Genomic DNA, 23,450 nt, shown 5'->3' on the forward strand with positions numbered 1-23,450 from the left:
CTTTATCGGTTTTCAAGTAGATAAGTATCTGTCTTTATTTTAAAATTTTTATTTGCTTTACATTTATTTTGGATTATGAAAGAAATAATTTCTGAATTTGTGGATTCTCTCAAACATTGTTTGCAAAACTTGACAGAAGTGGTATAGTGCGGAGAAGGACCCCCAATAGAAAAAAAAAAATTAATAATAACAAGAAAGCTACCTGAATATGGAGTTTGTAATATTCTTATGATAATGTTGAATGGGACCATAAGATAATAAACTATGTAAAATTGTGAGCTCTTGCAAACAAGGTCTTCAAGTTAAATATGAGAAGCTACAATAAGTCTCTCCTGATTCAAATTTAAAATAAGGTGGTTGCCCAGAGAAAAAGCATTGACATGTTTGATGGAATTGGGTGCAGACATAGCAGCATGTTTAATGGATCAAAATAATGTGTTGGCAACTGTTTAAATAAGAAGGATGAGTGATATAAAGTGTATCTGCATGGAATTTTTAACAAAACGAATAAAACGAGTCTAACATTGAAATAAAAAATTGCTGCTCTTTCTTTTATACCAATGCCAAAGTGTCTTCTTTTAACACTAGGTTTACAGACATATTTGCATATGTACACTTATGGACACCGTCAAATGGACAGAAATAGAAGACTATGCATTTTCTTTAAAAAAATTAATTTAATTAAAAACACTATTTTAACACTAGAACTACCAATAACTGTTAATTTAACAAATTTTTAGTTGTTTTTACTGGTGAAACAAATTTATGGTAGCTTTAGAGTTAACAGACTTATCACAACTTGTACCAGCGCAATACAGTTTTGCTGATACTAATTACTCTCTCTTGCAATGCAGTATGTTTCTTGAATTACTCATGATTATTAAAAAAGGTACTAAAGTACTAAATTTTATTCTGATGGAACAGACATCAGAATAAAATCTAGTACTTTCTTCTAATTCTATAATGACTATGCTAAAAACAATCTACCTTCTTCTCAGTCATTTCTACTCGCTCAGACACTATTTTATAAATTAAAAATATTTTGACACCTCTACAAATTCTCACACACGCACACACACAAAACAAAATTGTACTTAATCAAACCATTAAAAAAAATTAAAGTAATTAAACATTAAAAAAAAATTGCACTTCCTAAAAGTGTGAGGTAAAATGATCTTAATGCCATAATTAATTAATATGTAGAAAACAAGATAATAGGCGAGTGAAATGACAAACACATAATACATATGTACAATTTATTTACAAATCACCACGTAAATGGTGCCTTCTCTCTCAATATTTTTACATTATATTTTAACCATTCTTTCTGTTTAATCCATAGTTCTTGAGCTGTATCTAAACAACTCATAAGAGCAGCACCTTTCCAAGCGGTTACTCGAGGATCCATATCCTGAAATGACATAAATGATATCAATAACTTTAAATTAATTTAATAGATAAATACTTATTTCAAAAACTTTTTATTGAATATTGCATTTAAAATTTGGTGTTAAAATTTCAGCATACATTTAACTAAAAATACATTTAATTTAGCTAAATATGTAACATTTATGTCACTATAAACATCTAAATTATTTATATTTTTTAGAAATATTAATGTATTTAAATATACCACTCTCTTTATTTCAGGATTTTCTTATGAAAAAGAAGGAGGAAAATACGATTGCATGTGTAAGGGTTCCTGACAGATTGAATGCACACAGAACCAATGATAGCTTAATAAAATTTTTACTAAAAAGAACGCTTCACAGTTCTGGAACTTTCCACAAAAATACCCATACAACTCTTCACAGCATCACAGAATACAATCAGTAGTTGCACTTCAAACTACTAAGGACATTAAACACAATACAGAGCAAAGTGCATCTAAAAGGCTAAACTCTCTCGGCTTTCTCAATACTCTGACTTCAGCTCTGAACTAACAACAACTGAGAGCAGATGCTCTCTCTGTTTCTATATAGTTTTCACCCAGCCACCAAGGAATTTCTAGTACTTCTTGAAATTACTAGAAGGCATATGAGGCCAGATACGGTTACAGTTGCATATATAGATTAATTACAGTTATTAAATTACAATACTCATTACAGTCAGACAGGGATTGGACAAAAATGTTGCCAAATTTGGTGATAAAAATTAGCCGCCAAAATCATCACCAACTTCTCATTATCTCACCAATTTAGCAAAACAGCTATTTACTCAATGTTACATAGACTTCTCTCTGCATTCTTACTTTCTCAGCAAAGCATTTCCTTTTTAAGTTTTCATGTTAGATAATAAGAAATAAAAAAAAATTACAAGAATTTCATATATATAATATCACCAGAATTATCTGCATATGTACACTGTGCAAAAAAAAAAGGAGGGAAGTTCTATATCTCCCGTTCTACTGGGCCGATTGACGAAATTCAACTTGCGTTTTTCATGTCTTGAAAGCACGACTTAGGATATGTATTAGATTTATATATAGCATTGTTCTAATATAGGTATTTTGACACAAAATCAGACTTCTAAAATGGCATGCCAGTTTTTTTTTCCATATTTTGATTATACGACTCAAATTATGCCAAACTACCAAATTTTGTAAAAATCGAACGAGTAACGTTTTAAAAAATTAGCTCCTCAATGTTAATTGAATTTGACATATATTTATTAATCTCTCTTTTTTTTTTTTTTTTTTTTTTTTATTTAACTTATTTGATTCTTTTCACATTTCGAAATTTTAGTTCATTCTAAATAAAATTCACTTAGTTTTTATGATCTATTTTTTAAATTTGTAATTTTTAATTTTTTTTTTTTTTTTTTTTTTAATGTTGAATTATAATCTATAAAATTTTTACCATCATCTTAAAGTAGATATATTTTTAAGCATACCTGCAAAAAATTAGAGTTTTGTATTCAAATTTCTGAAAGTATACAAGAATTTATATATTGGCACGTTTCGAAATTTGGCATATTTGTTGAAAGCAATAAAACATCAAATGTGGTTTAGGCACTTTGTTAAAATTATTTGAAAGTAGGAACAATGTGATCTTTTTCCCCTCGTGCACAATGTAAAAAGGGAAAGGAAAATAGGTTGCCATATATTAAGAAGTTCGCCAAGTGAATTTTTTTGGTGCAAACTGAAAAAAATGCAGCAAGATACATTTTTGACTTTCTCCACAGATTTTGCACCAAATTTTACAAAATTTAATATTTAGGCATAAAAAAATTGGCATGTCATTTCAGAAAAAGTCCGATTTTGAGTGAAAATACTTATATTAGAGCAATGCTATATATAAATCTAATATACATACTAAGTCACACTTTTAAGACGTGAAAACCGCAATTTGAATTTCATGAATCAGCCTAGTAGAACAGGAGATGTAGAACTGTCCCTTTTTTTTCGCAGTATACAAAATTCATAACAATACATATACTGTATATTCCAGTGTATGAAGCACACTTTTAATGCAAACAATGAGATCAAAATTTACGGGTGCGCATTATTATACATCAGATATAAAAATGATAAATTTAAAAATAAGAGAAAAAATAGCATCTAAAAATTTGATTTCTACATGTGCCTAAAAATAGTGATTTTCTAAGACATAGTTTGCAACAGTTTATTCTAGGTAGGATAGGCCATTTTTTTAGTCCTTTCCGCATAGCACATTTATTCTTTGGTATACTAATTATTGTGATATCATTTTTCTTCTACTTACACATGGAGCTTTCACCAACACCAACATCTTTGCTGTAGAATGATTTCCATTTTCTTTCACAAACTGGAATTGACTTTGAAACCAGCACTATGTTTCGTTTGACAGGAGCTATATTTACTACTTAAAGGAACACTATATCAACTGCATTTCAGCTAGAGCAAATGCGATTTACTAAAGCCTTCGATGTTCACCTCAAAATCACGGCTTCAAAAGACTGCAGAAAGAGAAAACATCCGACTCCTAATTCCGAGAATTCATTCAAATGGGAGTACACTCGTATCTCATACTATTTCACCCTTTTCTAGAAAGCCTAGAATAACATTCTTGTGCACACATGCTATACAACTCACCTTCTTTGCAGAATTATTTGCTCCCTCAAGCATTTACCCCACATACTGTAAAGGCCCTTATTTTCACGGGCCGTAATTTTCGCGACAATTAATATATTGGTGATTTCGCGAGCTGAAAATTTCACGAATTTTATATGAACAGAAGCGAACGTTGAAATTTTTGAAAAGAACCTAAGTAAAGGTGAGAAAGTTGAAAAAAAAGTATTTCGCGATTACGACAGGCTCACGAAAATCGTGAAAATTAAAGCCTCATGAAAATAAAGGCCTTTACAGTACATATTGTTTCCTTTATTACCTGTCAATTCAGCATACAATTATTTGAAAGCCTGCGAAAAATTTCGAATGAAGAGTTTTAAAAGATAACAGCATCACACATGTATTTTTCAGGTTTCTTCACAATGAAAAGGGCGAATATACGCCATTATACGGTGAATATAACTAAACATTTAAATACATGGTGAACATTATATGCTGAAATAAACAGCATGTGTTTGTGTTTGTAATATCTAAAAAATTTTACATGTGTTTGTAATATCTAAAAAATGAAATGATGCCAATTTAAAATTTGTTGATACTTGAAACAAAAGGAATGCAAGGAAGGGGAAAAGAATCATTTACATTCAAAAGAAAATGTGCCTGTATGACAGATAATCAGTGTAGGCTATGCCTTGATTAAATGATCTATTTCTATATAAAATATACTTTTCTCATACAGAATGAGATCAGAAATCATTTAATGAACTGGAATAAAATATTCTTTATAAATATTCAAGAGTGAAAAATATCGATTGCTTTGATATTTCTAAAAAAAAAGGACATATAATTCGATTCCCCAGGTTAATATGCATGATTAATTAGAATATACTGTTTCCATTCTAATATGTACCACAACAGCAATATTTTACACATTAATAATAAAAATAGCTAAGCCATGCTTTTTATACTGTTTTCATTTAGTGGTGTGTTTAAGTCTTTTATAAGTATTCTCTTCATAAACTGATGCTTAGAATGAGAAAGTTTGCATGATGTTTTTTGTAATTTTTCTCGCATAGTACAAAGACATAAATTGTTTACATTAAAAAAAAAAATTATCCTCCAAGAAAGGTGCACCCCCAATCAAATACAGCCAACATTTTTCCTTCAGATTTTAATAATGAAGTAATTTAACTTATTAGTTAACCTTATTTTCCTCATCAAATGTTTACCTCTTGAAAGCTAAGCATAATTTTTCTCAGACCTGAAGACTGGATTTTACTATTGTTATTCTCAATATTATTATTACTATTAAATACATTTTATGTTCTATCCTAATGCATAACATAACAAATACACATGTTTTTTTCATTTCCATAACAAAATTAAGGAAGGAAATTAAATTTTATTTTTTATGCAACACAACAATGTTGGAAATACTAAATTAAAATCAAACATTACATTTAATTAACTAAAATTCATGCAACTACCTCATAGTTTATGAATTTTTTTCAGGTATTTTCCATATAGTATTGTCTGTGGTCTAAAGCTTTTGAAACACTACTTTTAAACAAGTATACTAAAATAATTTTAATACTAATAAATTTAGAACTGTTTTATGACAGGGCTTAAAATCTAAGAAAAATCAATATTATTAAAACTGTGTTCATTTAGAAATTTCGCATTTTTAAATTTATTTGCAAATAAATGAAATGAAATCTTACTTTAGGCCTAGTTATTATTTCAAATTGTTCACTTCTGAACATTACAGGAATCTGCACTTGCAGCCTATTACGTAACCATGTATGGATACCATTAAACATCATGCCACCACCAACCACTAAAATGCAGCTGTACATTTTCATCTTCAACTCATCAGAGTCTGTTAAAAAAATTTCAAATAAAACATTAAATCGTATGAAACATTATTTCACATGATAACAAATTTAACATTATGGAAATGGCAAAAAAGCATACACGCATTTCAACAAAAGAAAAAGTCATAAAAAATTGTAATAATAATTATATATAGACATCAAGGGATGAACACAAGTCACATCTGACTTCAGTAATTACAATATACACTCAGAGTATTTGAGATAATCATCCAAACATTTCTAAAAATACCTAACTACTGCTTCAGTAAATTTTGGCCAGAGTGCTAAGATGATATTGCAAATGCCGTATCATTTTTTCCTCATAATTAGTGTTCTGTTGGCTTCTATAACACATCATATATTTTGCAGTCACTCAAATATATATAACTGTCTAGGGATAATAAATTGGGAGAATGCAGGACATCAGCTGCATTTTCATTCCATCTGTCATACCAACAAGTTTTCATTGACAGAAGCCCTCACATCCAGCAAAATGGTGCAGAACTCTTGTTGGAAAAGCAACTGTTCATGCATAAATGGTAAATAAAATAGATGTGCTTAGTATACATTTGGTCAGCTAAGTACCTTCTAGAAAAAAAAAAGTCCCATTAAATCACTAAATGATAATGCATGCCAAACACAGTCAGCTCAAATAAATTAACCGCCTTGTCGACATGAAAGATCATCATGAAATTAATGCCAACCCATCCCTCCATTCAGCTTTGATTTTGCTTTATCAAACATAACCATTTTTCTCACAAATGCCTCTTTTTTGAGTATTATGTTGAAATCACTCACAATACTGCATTATTTAATCAGGATTAACTTCAATAAATGCATATAATAATCTTTGTATGTAAACTTTTCATTTCGATATTTTAAGAATGTGTTGCATATTCATTCAGCTAATACCTATCCCCCATGCATACTATTTGCCTATAGTGAGTATCGTAATCTGTTACAACAATATAGCCAAAGAAACATGATTTGTTGCTTTCCAAATCTTCCTGTATTTTATTGTATCATGTAGTACCATGGTTGTAACAATTAACTTAGCATGAATGTGTGCATATGTGTTGGAGATTCTGACACAAACTTACGTTTCTATTGTCATGATACTTCTACAGTATACCCAAATCTTAGGATATTCTTATTCTCCTCAAATGATAACCATAACTTTACTGTCTTATATGACTGTTATTTTTACCATGTGGTTATCCTAACATTCAGGTGAGTAATTTTTGACATCATACTGCACAATGGAACCATAAGTCACCTATTATGAATGAAATTTTTAGAACCATAATTCAACTCAATCATAGTATAATTTCAAAAAATTCACAAATAATAATGTATAAAGTAAATATGCCTATCTGTGGTCCTGAGAATACCTTTGCTATATGATTATCAAAAAAACTTTTTTTAATAAAACAAAAGGAAAAATAAGCAAAAGCTATATTTATCATCATTTGCATATTATGAATATGATTCAGGCTGCTTTAACAGAAATGAAAAGTTTCATTAATTCATTTACAACTGTCTGGATACACTATTACCTAATTTAGTTTATTTTCTTGTGAACACATTTCTGTTACTAAGTCATCTAATAACTTGTCAACTCACATATTCATTTTTTATTTTCAAATGCTTTGGATTTGATTGAAAAATAATACTAATGGAAATAATGAGATGTCATAAAAAGTTAATACTAAAAGATTTGAGAAGCATGTGACAGTACAGAGATATTACCAACAAATATACACATATACAGTTATAAAAATTATAAATATTTGACATTTATACATTTCTACTGCATTTTCACATTTTCTTAAAATTTTTATTTACTTTTTATATTATTTTGCTGCATTTTACTTACATAATGTTTTGATTAATAATATTAATAAAAATAGTTTCTGGTGATCGGTGTAAAAATATAAGCTACAAATGTTCCATTTCTGTTTCATAAAGTTTGAGGTGCATAAAGCCCATATTTTCATAAATATCTATTCATATTTCAGACTGAGAAGAGCAGTGAGAAAGCAATTAACTTTCCTCATTTGTAAAGATCAGGATTAGGATCTAGATTTAGATATATAGAATCAAATCTTACCACAGCGCTCTATGCTTTGAACAATAGCTTGATCTATTCCGAAAAGCTGATCACAGTTTATATCTTGATCAGCATCTCTTGCACTAATACTGGTAGAAGGATCTGTTGAATCCATATCTTCATCTAAAATGCTTGAATTCAAATGTGCATCATCAGAATATGTTTGCTCAGATGGTCCCTCACTTGTGTCCTTAAATCCCCGTCTCTGAAATCAAGACATATAAATGAACACACTAAATAATTTAAATATTGAAATTAATAAATTTCAAATTACAGTGAAACCTTAACTTGGTAATTTAATTCATTCCTTAAAGCTGTCCGTCACCTGAAATGTTTGTAAACGGAAATTATTTTCCCCACAGAAGTTAGTATAAAATAGATTAATCCATTCCTGGTCCAGAGGATTGTTGATTTAGGCTTTTACTACAGTATGCACTAGTTCATAAAACAAAACCATCTCTCCCCAATTCCATCTTTTAAACAGCAGCAAGCTTTAAATGAAGTATTAATTTCAGTTCATTTGTAAACAAAATCTAATTCTTTGCTCTAACAAACAGATAAGTTCTGTAATACAAAAGTCTAGATTATATTACGCATATTGTACAAAAACTGTTTTTTCTAAATTTATATCAAGTTAATCAAATATTTGCCCTTTCATTTCTTTTTATTAAAAATTATATTTGATTGACAAGTTGAAAAACAATTTAATTATTTCTTTAGTATCAACAAATCTAAATTCCTTTTGATCTGCATGCATATTTTCATAATATTTAGGTATCAATAAAAAACGCTCGTTAGTTTTGGAAATTACAACTGAATAGAGACTATCATTATGTTCCATGATGAATGAGAAGTAAAGCAATAGATGTTTTCAAATTTGCTACTTGCCCTTGTGCCTTCTCATCATCAATAGTACAGGAGAATAACAAGTACATTTTTTGATAATAGGCCTGCATTACAAGAGTTTTGCCTTATTATGAGCTGCAGTATTTCAGATTACACTACAAATTTCCATGAAAGAGTTCCAAGCAAAGTACCACTTCTAGAATAACCTAGATGAAACTGCTATGATTTTTCTCTGTAAGGCAAACCATGGATGCCAATTACTAAATATTATTTTTAAATGTTAATTAAAAACACTGCAAGAATTGCTTTTTATTCATCCTAAACAAAATAATATTTTATCAACAACTATATAAGTTATGAAGCAAATAAATCATAAAGCAATTACTGTCATCTTGAATTATGTAATTACAATAAGCATTTACTCAATATACTTACTCAGTACTGAATTTTGCTTGTTTGTATACTCTGCTTTCTGATTACAGCAAAGGAAGCAGAAACATGTGATTCATTTCCATTAATTGCAATACTCAAAGTTTCAATGTGCAGTCTGAAGATAACAACATCGGCAGAAAAAATCCACAATTCATGCGGCATTGTGCCAATCTGTATTAAATGTCAGCAGTCAAATTATAATGTAATTAATATTCATTATAATTTTTCTCTGATATTCTTGAAACTCTTTTCTTTTTATAGTTTTATATTTATTCTCATCCCTTTTGCCTACTAAGAGACAGCTGATTCCCCCCCCCCAAGAAGAAGAAGCAGTGGAAAAGCATTTGTACAGCTCATCATGTAACTTTTAATTAAACTCCTGTTTTTATCTATAAACCAATATCTATGGTGAATATCAACCATCTCAAGTGCCACTGTGTGTTCTCTTTTGTATCATATATATATATATATATATATATATGACTTTTACACTATTACATTTGAAATAATCAAAATATATGGACTCCATATCCTGTGAATCAAACTAAAAATAATATGCAAAATAAGGTTGTGTTACAAGTGATATCAAATGAACAAGAATCTAACCACCTCTTCAAGTCTACAGAAGTTAAAATTTGGTTGACGGAAAAATATCTATATTAATTTACAATAACAATTAAAAAATAATACCACTTACAGTTATGACAACACAAATTACAAGACCAGCCTACTTCCAATGCATCACACTGCTCCTTGTTTCTGTAATAGCAGAAAATTTTCTGGTTTTCACTATAATGGGACTCAAGTGGCCCATTTTTTTAAGCACTGATCCTCATACCTAATGCAGGACTAGCTTTCCAAATTAATTCCCTTAGGCAACATTTGTGTTTAGTTAGTATGAAAGCAATCGTAACAAATTTAGTTTTCAAGAAAATACAGCTGTAATCATACACTCCATTTCCCTCCCCAGTTTTTGGCTAATTTTTTTAGCTTGTCTAAACTGATTTATTTAACATAGTATAACATCACATGCTTTTTTCTACCACATGTTGGCTTTATTTCTAACAAACATTTTATGTAATGCAGTTACAAACAGTCAAATGGATTAAGCAAAAATAATGCATAGCAAAGAAACTACTGATCCTGATATAGGGATAAAAGGGGGAAAAGGAAGGAGTCACAATTTTCAACCTATAACATTTTAGACCAGGGATGGGCAAACTACAGCCCACGGGCCAAAACCGGCCCGTCTGAAGATTCTATCCGGCCCGCGGATAGAATTTTAATTTGCCGGTCCAAAGCAAATTAAAAGAAATACATATTTATATATTATATATTCATCTCCTTTTCTACTTCGTTTAAATATTATTTTTTTCTTCTTTCCCAAAAGACTGATGATCTTTTTATTTTCTATATTTTTGTTCTACAAAACATAAATTGACGGAAATAGCAAGCACAGACAGCTTTCAATCCGTAAAGTGTTAAAAGCGGGAAGTTCTTTGTTAGTTATAGCTGTAGATTGGCGCAAACAAGCGTTATCGCTTTCTCGGGAAGCAGACATATGGGAATCTAGTGTAAATGAGTTAGATTTCACATGTGGCAGACTGCGCATTTTAAGCTCCAGCCAGCGGCCTTTTCTTTTGGCGCGAGGTCTAATATTATTCATTGCGTATGGAAAGATTGTGGACATATAGCATCATTGTGAATGGTGGTGAAATTATTAAAAGTATAGCGTAGCTAGTGCTTGTTTGGGTTATTCATAAAATATTTAAACCCCGAAATGGCTACTAATAAACGTAAAGTTGATTCAGAGTGCCGTGCTTTTAATGATGAATGGACCTGGAAATATTTTTTACAGTTGTAAAAGATAAACCAGTGTGTCTCATGCACAATGAAGCTGAAGCAGTCTTCAAGGAATATAACATTTCCCGTCATTTCACATAATTTCATTTCACATAATTTAAGCATAAGAATTCCAGTTACGAAGAATATGAAAGCAAACAAAATGCAGAAAGTCTTTGTAAAAAATTATTTGGCTGATAAAATATTTATAAGAAGATTAACAGTATCCAGATCGCAAAATTTCAGTGCCGTTCAAACAGAAGTGGATATTTTTACCATATCTTTCAACATAAATTGTGAAGTAGTGTGTTCAGATTTGCAGCTTGAATTAATTGAGTTGCAATCTAACAATCATCTCAAGCAGTTGTTTCTAAATATGCCAAAGTTAGAGTTTTACAAATCATTATCGAACGTAAGTTTCCCAAATTTAATATCTCACGCCCAGAAAATCAGTGCTATGTTTACTTCATCTTATATGTGTGAACAAGTGTTTCAAGTATAAACCTTGGAAAAGAATTATTTCAGAAGTAGACAGACTGATGAGCATTTAGCCTCGTTCCTTAGAATCAGTACATCTCACTTCGAAGCTCAATATAAGGAACTTTTAAAAATTAAATCGCAATTTCATTCATCTCGTTAACATATTTAAATTGTAATACTTGTATATTGTTTTTAAAATTTTAGAAAAATTTATGTTGGCCCGCCAAACTTTTTTTTATCGATTTGTGGCCCGCGACCGAAAAAGTTTGCCCATCCCTGTTTTAGACAGACTGTTTGCCAGATACTTTCTATTATGACCACTAACTTAGATGTCGGCATTCAACCTAGCTACACATATATAAATTTATAGCTGTTAAAAATATACAAATGATATGAAGAGTGTTCAAATGAAAACATACGAAACTTCTTAACAACCAAACAGGTTGAAATTTGAATATGTCACTTTGCAATGAGTGAGACATCTAGGGACACAAATATACTGTCCAGCATGGTTGTGTGCATGGGCGGGCACCCACGCATGATGCAGGAGAGAAGTAGGCACTTGTGTGTTCTGTCCAATTGATGTGGCAGTGTGTGAAGACATCATGGTAATGTAAAAATTGATGACTGAGGAGTAGTGAGATGTTAATGGATTTCTGACTGCATAAAGAGTTAAACCAGCCAATGTTCATCGCTGGCTGGTCGTTGTATACAAGGGAGACTGTGTGTCTGGCAAGTCAGTGAGATAGTTGAGTGCTTATTTTCATGAAGGCTGGGAGTGTTTAAGTGATAACCCAAGAAGATCAGGCCAGCCAAACATGACAAACTCATCGACAAAGTCAACGACTAGGTGAGAAGTAATCAGTGTGTCACAATGCAAATGCTGGCAGTGATTGTAACAGCCAGCGTTGGAACAGTGTGGACAAATGCGCATGACAGTTTGGATTACTAGAAGGTGTGCGCACAGTGGATTTCAAAAAAGCTCAGCAATCGCAAAAGGAACTGTGAACTAGCACTACAACACCTGTTCCGGTATCGTGAAGACCTTGCTTTCCTGGCATGAATCATTGCCGGTGACAAGAGCTGGTGCCATCACTTAAAGCCAGAGACAAAGTGGGACAATATGCAATGGAAGCATAGGAATTTTTACCATCGCCACTTCACCGTGGCTGTTTCGCTGTCAAGACATATTTTCTTTACATGACTGTATTATATCTTGCCATATTATGCTCGCATTAAATTTATTTAGTTTAACAATTCTGTTTACCTTTTGTATACTTAATATAGATTGCTTGTAATATATATATAGTTGTCTACAAGTATGAGATATAAAGAAATTACACATAGTTTAGTTGGAAAATTATGTCAGTATCAAAGAGAACTGGGGCTAAACCTCTAATATAACAGAAGTTATATTATCGATTTTAAAATTATGCAGGTGCAATATTCACATAATTCTTCAAAATTTCTTTACATTTTAATCGGGTAGTTCAGAGAAATCACTCATATAAGTAGAACATTTACATTTTTATGAAATCTGAATGGGAAACAGAATTACTTTGGAATCTTGTCAGCACATTACGCTCTTAAAATTAATATGTCATATGTAACAACCGTCAGCACATTACTCTCTTAAAATTAATATGTCATGTGTAATGATGTATTTGTATAAAATTTTACACGAAAACATCTTATACATTATTTTATGTAAAATGTTTATTAAATTAAATATTTAACTAAAAAGAATTAATAAACTAAATCAACTTAATATAATACGGCAAGATATAATGCAGTCGTGTAAAGAAAAATATGTCTTGACTGTGAAATGTCCCAATGGCGAAATGGCCACGGCGAATTATACCATTCCCTTCTCACTCCTCCCTAAAAAACTCACACTGTACTGATTCAGAAGTCAAACAACAAAAATCAGCGTTAATTCACAAAATTTTCACAGGACTAGTTTCGATGGTTTTACCGAACCATCATCTTCAGCTGCAAAACCGCAAATGAACAAGATAGGAAATAATGTTTAGATAAGATAAGAAAGCCTGGACAAGAATAAGCAAGTGGCGCCATCTGTTGGCGAAACCAGAACTAAAACATAATTTCTCTAAAAGCCGAAGGCAAATTTGGATTGGAATTAGGATCGTTAACTAGAACAGAAAGATTTTTATGAATGTGAAATGCCTCTAGAAAATCCAGTTCTCCAATGGAAGATGTTTTTTGAATAATTTTGGCAGCAGAAAAATTGAAAGTGTGATTTTCGGACCAACAATGTTGAGCAACAGAAGACTTCTGTGTTTCCTTTTTTCTAACATATGCCTCATGTTCTTTGACGCGAAATTTTAAGGCTCTCTTAGTTTGGCCAATGTAAATTAAACCGCACTGGCAAGGAATCCTATAAATACCCCAGGAATTCATATCCGGAATGGGGTCCTTGAGTATAGAAGTTGGAATTTTATTGATGGGAGAGTAAACAACCCGAAAGTTAAATTTCTGCAAAATATGTGCAACTTTATAGCTAATTGATGGAAAGAAGGGAATGACAACAGAATTTTTATAATCTCCTAAAATAAGAGTGTGGCTTTTAGTGTGTTGAGATGAGAATTTTTTAACTGCTTGATTAATAATGTTGGGTGAAAAGCCCCTGTCAATAGCTATTGCTTTTAAATAATTTAGTTCTTCATCAAGGGCTAGTTTGGAGGAGCAAACTTGAAGAGCACGGAAAACATAGGAATAAAATGAAGCTAACTTTTGTTTAGTCGGATGACATGATTTAAAGTGTGGTGGAAGGCAAACCGATGAAGGTTTACGGTAAACTGTAGTACTGAAGTTGGATGTGTTACGTGTGACCAGAATGTCGAGAAACGGAAGAGAATTGCAAGTCTCAAGTTCAAAAGTGAACTGAATAGCAGGATCAATAGAATTCATTGTTGAAAGAACTCTATTTAAATCATCTTTATTACCTTCAAACAGGGTAAAAGTATCGTCTACGTAGCGGAACCATGCCGGGAAGTTTAAAGTTTCAAACAATTTTGATTCATAATAATGCATGTAGATATCAGCCAGGATGGGACTGAGGAGGCTGAGGGACTGAGGACTGAGGGGGCCATGGGAAGCCCCCTCAGTCCCATCCTGGCTGATATCTACATGCATTATTATGAATCAAAATTGTTTGAAACTTTAAACTTCCCGGCATGGTTCCGCTACGTAGACGATACTTTTACCCTGTTTGAAGGTAATAAAGATGATTTAAATAGAGTTCTTTCAACAATGAATTCTATTGATCCTGCTATTCAGTTCACTTTTGAACTTGAGACTTGCAATTCTCTTCCGTTTCTCGACATTCTGGTCACACGTAACACATCCAACTTCAGTACTACAGTTTACCGTAAACCTTCATCGGTTTGCCTTCCACCACACTTTAAATCATGTCATCCGACTAAACAAAAGTTAGCTTCATTTTATTCCTATGTTTTCCGTGCTCTTCAAGTTTGCTCCTCCAAACTAGCCCTTGATGAAGAACTAAATTATTTAAAAGCAATAGCTATTGACAGGGGCTTTTCACCCAACATTATTAATCAAGCAGTTAAAAAATTCTCATCTCAACACACTAAAAGCCACACTCTTATTTTAGGAGATTATAAAAATTCTGTTGTCATTCCCTTCTTTCCATCAATTAGCTATAAAGTTGCACATATTTTGCAGAAATTTAACTTTCGGGTTGTTTACTCTCCCATCAATAAAATTCCAACTTCTATACTCAAGGACCCCATTCCGGATATGAATTCCTGGGGTATTTATAGGATTCCTTGCCAGTGCGGTTTAATTTACATTGGCCAAACTAAGAGAGCCTTAAAATTTCGCGTCAAAGAACATGAGGCATATGTTAGAAAAAAGGAAACACAGAAGTCTTCTGTTGCTCAACATTGTTGGTCCGAAAATCACACTTTCAATTTTTCTGCTGCCAAAATTATTCAAAAAACATCTTCCATTGGAGAACTGGATTTTCTAGAGGCATTTCACATTCATAAAAATCTTTCTGTTCTAGTTAACGATCCTAATTCCAATCCAAATTTGCCTTCGGCTTTTAGAGAAATTATGTTTTAGTTCTGGTTTCGCCAACAGATGGCGCCACTTGCTTATTCTTGTCCAGGCTTTCTTATCTTATCTAAACATTATTTCCTATCTTGTTCATTTGCGGTTTTGCAGCTGAAGATGATGGTTCGGTAAAACCATCGAAACTAGTCCTGTGAAAATTTTGTGAATTAACGCTGATTTTTGTTGTTTGACTTCTGAATCAGTATTTATTCGGCGTGTTTTTGTGTCTTAATCACACTGTACTCTCAACAGACAAGGAGATGCTCACTATCTTTCGTCCAAGGTCCAACACTCACCGAATTCCTCGAACACGGGAAAAGGCCATTAACAGTGACGTGTACTGTGAGACACTGTGTAGCCTATGCAATTCCATCAAGAGCAAATGGCTTGCGTTGCTCATGGACCAAGTGATTCTGCTCCACGATAATGTGCATCACACGTCTTCAAAGTCACACAAAGTGTAATGGCCAAGTTCAAGTGAGAGCAGCTTGAGCACCCACCCTACAGCCCAGACATTTTACCCTTATGTTTGGTTCATACATGTTTATGTTTGGTTTTACCCTTATGTTTGGTTCAGACATTTACCCTTATGTTCTTAACTTCCATATGTTTGGTATGTTATAAACTCAAAGTGAAGCATTTCAACACAGATGATGAACTGAAGAACACAATGGAGGACTAGCTCTAGTCACAGGAAATCTGGGAACAGGTAATCCTTCAGCTTGCAAACAATGACATAGTTGTGCTCAGGCCTTTTCTAATTATTTGCAAATAAAGATATCAATTATACCCATGGTGTCATTTCGTACCTTTTCATAATGTCACAATATATGAATAGTAACTTAATTTTGTAAATAAGATTATTAAAATAAAAAATAATTACCTGTGTCTGTATTAGATACAACTCATCATGAGGGTCCTCAGACAAGCCTTCACTCCTAGGCTGAGTTCGTACTTTTTTTGGACCAGTCATTCCAAACAATTCTGGATGAAACAAAGCTAATGGAGCTATTAAGCATTCATCTCCAACCTACATAATATGTATGCAAATTGCATGTAACTTTTCAAATACATAAGTTTACACATATTACATTTTAACGATTTTTATGCATTTCATAATATTGTGAGTAAAACTTTGAAATACATTTAAGCATATATACTGTTCATCTTTCTTGGCGCCCAAAAATGTTTCAATCACATTGCATACTTCAATTTACAAAAATTCACATAAAATCTCATGAAAGAAACAGTTCAAATGCTAGATATGCTTCAGTAATAATAATAGACATCTGAATAGTATTTTTATTAATTAACCATTTGGTAAGGCAAATCAAAATTATAAAAACAGTATACAATGTTTCAATTATTTTAGGAAATTTTGCTAAATATTTAATTTACTTATTGACCTTCTATACACAGAATTTGTGTAACATTTACTAAAGACAGATCTGGGAGGGGAGAAATATATTTAGCTACTTAATGTAACCTTGCATTTAAAACACAATCGAAACACTTGATTTTTAAACTTGTAGGAATAATAACCCATATTTACTTGTTTGCAATTAAAATCTCTTTTTTTAAGCAATAAATATTTCTAAACATCTTAGTATTCTAACCAATTCTTGTATAAAGTTTTTAAACTTCCTATTTAATTCTGGTATAAATAATCTAATATATAAATTTATCTTAAAAAAATTGTTTGCAAACCATTAATTGCATTTTGAATCACATAATACTCTTAGCTTCTCTTTTCTCCTAGAAGAATTAAATTTAAAAGTTCATATTAAATAATCCAAATGCATGAATAAAAAAATATTCCTATCTTATGCATCTTATTCTTTTACATAGGCTGCTTTAATAATGCGAAGTCTGCTTTGTTGAGAAATTAACATTTAATATGACTCTTTTCTTTTCCATAATCTAAGCACTAATAACATAAGCCCAAAATCCCAAAGTACAAAAATTTGCATACTTCATTCAATCAAAGACTGTACATTCACTTCATGTGCTTAAAAAAACTGTGAATGTTAGTCACAATTATCTTAGCAAAACTTGAATTACATTTAGCAAATTTTAGAAGTTAAAATTTTAGTCATACTTTCTTTTAAAAAAGTGCATTATGATAAAGCATTTTATGGATAGGTTAGCTTATTTGAATATGGCAAAGTATGAGAGCTGTCTGCCTGGGGAGAGAATGTCTTTCAGGAGGACTTTCTAAAGGAAACTGGTTTGCATTCACATTATACATGAAGAAAAAAATCACAAAAAGCAACCATGCAGCCAGCCTGTTAACCTGGGTTTGAACCCAAAACAAACTACCAATATTCAGTGTTCTTAACTATTTGGTCACTGCTGAAGCAGCACTTTGTGTGGATCAAAATTAAGTATAACTCTAAACGAAAAACAAAAATTATCACAAATAACAGAAAGTTAAACTACCAGAATACATACAGAATACAATAATAGAATTTTCTAAAGAAAAATCTGGTTAAAGATTTATCAGAAATAAATGAAAAAAGTAACGAGGGTCAATAACTAATTCAGAAAAATGCAAAACCTTGCCATATTGTTAGGGAAAAAAATTTTTTTGCTAAATTTCCTTTTACTAAAGGTCATAAATGATATATTTAATGGAATCCATTGTTTTTAAATATTTGGCATTCAAAACCCAAACCTAAAAATTAAATGCATAGATAAACCAGCACATAAACAACTGAGTCTTGAACTGTATCAGAATTTCTGTTCTTCCACTTAAAAAATTCAAATAATAAATATAATGCCATAGAATTTGCTGCATCTTACTAAATAGTGCAGTTAATAGCCAAATACTGTTTTTAATATTGGGATGGATTAGTTAGGGTTGGTTGATTACAATAAGAAGCACACCCACCATGCAAGAACAAAAGCGACAGCAGCACCAATGATGAACTGAAGACTTAGCTGCTTCCCCTTAATAGTAGTTCAAGACTAAAGATTCTAAAACAAAAGACTTAGCTGCTTCCCCTTAATAGTAATTAAATTTCATTACTTTATTTTTCAATACTGCAGTAAGTAGGAAATGCAAATTTCTAACATTTAGATATATATCCATGTAAAATAAAATTTACATAATTATTTGCTGATTCAGCTTCTATATTCTTAATCATTATATGCAAATTTAATTGCATACTTTATGTAATACAACTGAAACTAAAGGGTGAGATGGGGCACAAAACATTAAACAAGCAATTAAATAATTGCAAAATCAGAAGCTGAAACAACATAAATATAGTACCAACTGCTTAGATTTACAGGGATATACAAAATTTCTGCATGACAGTAACTGCTTACAGCACAGTTTTCAGAGGACAGAAAAGTTAACAATTCTCTGTACGATTTTTCCAGAAGAAATTTAACGGCTAGAAAAATCTGATAAAGTATTTATTAGTATAAAAAGGATAAGTAAGAATTTATTATTATCCTTTTTATACAAAGGATAATCCTCCTGAATAACAGATCAGCTGTTCCCAACCAAAGGTCCAAGAAAAGTACACAGGTATGATATAATTTCTAAGCTTACCAAAAATAAACAATGTACTTATTTATCATGTTTCATAAAAAAAAAAAAAAAAACACTGAAAGCTTTCAGATTTTACATTATGCCCAAAGGGGCGTTTTTTTAACGTTTTATGTGCTGCCTTTATTTGTTCAATATCATGTTCTTCGCACTTAAACTATAAAATTCAATTCAACTGCAATATGGCAAAATAATTTTAAAATGAGCATATCTTTAGAATTTCTGATACAGAGCCTTATGCGCTAGAGATAAAAATGTCTTTTTTCCTTACAATATTGCCATTGCTCGCTTTGAAATCGTTGAGTTTGTTAATTAAAAATTCGTTGAAGTGTTACAAAATATGAAATCGATAATAAAACAAACTTCAAATTCCAAATGTGCGCTTCCAGATGCCCATACTTAGTGAAAGATTATGTTATTCAAAATTAGATGGCTCTAGGTACTGTTGTTTTATCACAATATGAGAAACATACAGACATTTATGCAGATTCTTCATTATTTAATTTTTTTAACTATTACACAGGGCTCTAGTACTTGATGGTAACAATTTGAAAAGTGAACAGACAACATTTATAGTGAACCAAAGCAAAATGCCAAAACGAAATTAATATCATATGTTAGATTATCATATGTTAGAAATTAATGATCATATGTTAGGGACGTCTTAAGATTTCTAAGATAAGGTCTTGGGCCCCTATGCAAAAGTAGGCCCCACTTGCATCCTTTTTCTTTCATTAAATGTAAGATTTAATAAAATATCCATAGTAAAATGAAGTTTTGTTAAAAAATATGTTTTCTAAATTTTAAATTCGTGAACTCATTAATTATCTCTTCAAAATCAACTGTTAATAATATTTCAATACTCATCAAACTTAACTTATTCAAATGAGACCGAGTCATAGGATTTCACAATTCTTTTTTGGCCAGTTTGAGATTTAAAAATGAACGCTCACCACTTGCGTTAGTAATTATCATCAAGAAGAAAATTCTCATTACTATTTCAATATTTGATAACACTGTCTCTCATTATACATGTATGTATAGACGTGCTGATATCAATCCCAATCTCCTCACCCAACAAATGTTGTTCATCGTCATCCACATTTGCAAAATTATGTTTCTTATGAATCATCCTTTTTTCCATGTCTTCTCTTTGTTTTTTCTTCAATATTTCACTGTCATTTATTAGATATAACTTGAAATGTGGACAATCTAAATTCAGTTCCTTCCTATAAATATCTTTATCATAAAATTTCGATACTTTCTAGCATGCTGTTTTAATTTCGCTCTCATTCAAATTACAAATATTTTTTAACCCAAACAGTTCAAATACGTCCCAGTACTTTTTACTGCGTTTTTGTATTTTGTAAATTAGACAGTCGGTTACTGGTAAAAAGGTTACTACTTTAACTTTCTGGCTGTCGTTGCCTTCAAAAGTTACGTCTGTATCTTTATCTCCTTCAAGGAAAGTTACCCTAGCACTATGTTGTCTTACACACTTGTGAACACTTGATACTCTTTTATAAAGAATATTCCCTTGGCTTTTGACTCATAAAAATCAAAAGAATATCTTTTAGTTTTTATATATGTTATTAAAGATATTAATAATTTCACTGCTGTCAACAAATCCATATTTTTATTCTGGACAAATAAATTCACTTTGCCAGTATGAGTCCAAATGTCATTTCAAAAGATAGTTAAAAAAGTAGTTTTCAATTCATTCATCTTGTTTTTCAAGTTTTTTAAAGTCAAGTATCTGCTGCCCTGTGATTCAGCATTAATTAAACAATCAAGGCTCATGACAATTTCTGTATACCCTTCACGTAAAGCTTTAATTGCATCTGCACGTGAAGGCCAACATGTTTTTAATAAGTTTTTCAATACATTCTTATTTTTATCAGAATTCAAATTTAAAATCAGTATATCCCAATGATGGGTTGATGATAAGAAAAAATAGTAGAGATTTTGAACAAAATTGAAGTAAATTGTTACATTAGAGTTGCATTCTATTTCTTGAACGGCAGTTATGGTCAAAGAATGTCCTGATCATGGTATTATGATGTATTATGATTAATTAATGTATACAGCATTTTTTTTTTTTTTTTTTTTTTTTTTTTTTTTTTTTTTTTTTAATCTTGAAGTTGGGCTTGCAATCCTGAACATTTTCCAGACGTATTCAAGACATTGCCGTATGACTGACCTCTACAATCACACAGTAAATGTTGCTATTTTCCAAAAGTTAAACCACAACATCCATCAGATACTCTGAAGTAAATTTAAAAATATAAATAAACTGCAAAAAGCTCTCAACTGGTGCACCATTTTGGACATACCGTACAATAAATGCTAGTTGGTTGGCATGAATGACGTCATCAATAAAGAGTAATACAGTCTTTAATCCGGAATGATCTATAATCCGGACCTCAAAGCTACAAACTTTCTGCGCATACATAAACGCACTGCACATAATACCTTTACGTATATTCATATGCGTTTACGCATTCGCATAATACGTTTACGCATGCACGTTTAATGTATAATGGTCGGTATAAGCTACGCTAAAATTATCTAATTATTTATTTCAGTTAATGTTGCAGATTGCGTTGTTCCTTAATCTTCGAATTGGATCCGGCTTATTATTTTTTGCAGACTGTTAGAGCAATTTTATAAACGTAAGCTTGAACTTTTGATTATGTCAAAAAGAATTTCCGATTCTGGAGCTGCCAAAGGATCTACAAAGCGAAAGCATGTTTCGATGTCTATCAAACAAAAAGTGGAATTGCTGCAATAAATGAAAAAAGGCATATCCTTTGTTTCTCTAACCATTCCGAAATCTGTTTATCAATTTCACGCTGCTCTGGCGGGGGAGGAGACGTCGCGGCGCGCAATGAACTGGAAGTTGATCTGTCAGCACTATCCTTATCTTCAGGGCAGATGTTTTTATTTTATTCGGCTTGTAATTCCTTACTATATGTAGTATTTCATCTCGATGTACTCCGTCTTTGATATGATTTAAATCAAATTCCTCATCATTATAAATATCACGAGTACACATCAAATAGTTTTCTGGTTGCAATTTCCTAATTTCGACTATGTGTAATGTATGCTTTACGCATGCGCACGTTGAAAGAAATGTTTAATAAAGTAAACAAATAAATATTAAGCGCTTTTTTTGGTAAATTTTGATACCCTTAGATCATAATTGCTCTTTATTTCATAAATTTCGGTTTCGTATTTTTAATGTTATAATATCTGCATGCCATCTTACCAGATTTAAACTGATGATCTATAATCCGGAAAAAACAATAATCCCGAATCGCCGAAGTCCCGACGAGTCCGGATTAAAGACTTTTGACTGTACTTAGCTTTCTGTATTTCAGTGACGACAGTTGGAAGGACTTTTGATGCAGTGACTTCTGTGAATTCCTCACAAATTATAGCAGACAGATGTGAGGGATTACCTTTTCCAGAATTGCTGTACTTTTTAATATGTTCATCCAAAAATTGATCAAACTTACTTTGGAGTATGTAGATAATTTACATTTTTCACTGAACCAATAATTTCATTTTCCCCTCTGAAAGCCAGACCTCTTGGTGCTAAGAACTTTATAACAGCAGCTGTTCTCTCCAGCACTTCTTTCTAGTAATGACTTCTTCTTCTTCTTTCAGTCATTAAATTGCATGATAAGTTGCCTATCTATATGACTAGATAACTGTAAATGATTGTGGTAGCTCATCACACACTTTCTGTGTTCAGTTGAGTTTTCATGTTGTGAAGTAGCTGTATATGCATGCTTATAGTTATTGAATCAGCTAGTGTTAAATGCAGAATCGGTAGATAAAAACAATTTACATACGAAACAGTATACTTTTCCTTGTGAAAGAGAATATATTAGCCATTTGCAGTCTACAAGCTCACCATTATGTAACTCTATCTTGAACAACATCGCTGAAAGGTATTTTGTTTTAGTTTTATCATTTCGTTCGTTGAATATCGAGCTGATTTTTCAAAATCATTATGTTTGTTGAAACAAACAAATTAAACCTCTAAAATTTCCCATCTGTATAAAAACATGCAAACACTTTAATTCACACTATTCAAGTTTAATTAACTTTTTTTCAAATTACCTTCTACTTGGACTGTATTACTAAAACTTAACT

At 31.4% G+C, this 23,450-nt stretch overlaps 1 protein-coding gene across 1 annotated transcript in view; it reads right to left on the bottom strand.

The window, feature by feature from the left end:
* Positions 1-1,242: 1,242 nt before the first annotated feature.
* Positions 1,243-23,450, bottom strand: part of Arp8 (Actin-related protein 8) — a 50,025-nt gene continuing 27,817 nt past the window's right edge. The window contains exons 10-13 of the mRNA XM_035360419.2: positions 16,617-16,763; positions 8,033-8,237; positions 5,770-5,927; positions 1,243-1,411 (exon numbers count right to left, since the gene is read on the bottom strand). Coding sequence (XP_035216310.1) covers positions 1,268-1,411; positions 5,770-5,927; positions 8,033-8,237; positions 16,617-16,763 — 654 coding nt within the window. The 3' untranslated portion in view covers positions 1,243-1,267. The remainder of the gene's footprint in view (positions 1,412-5,769; positions 5,928-8,032; positions 8,238-16,616; positions 16,764-23,450) is intronic.

This window comes from Stegodyphus dumicola, chromosome 6 (assembly GCF_044657685.1).
Source record: "Stegodyphus dumicola isolate Sdum_Otavi_A_Nest chromosome 6, ASM4465768v1".
Taxonomy (NCBI): domain Eukaryota; kingdom Metazoa; phylum Arthropoda; class Arachnida; order Araneae; family Eresidae; genus Stegodyphus; species Stegodyphus dumicola.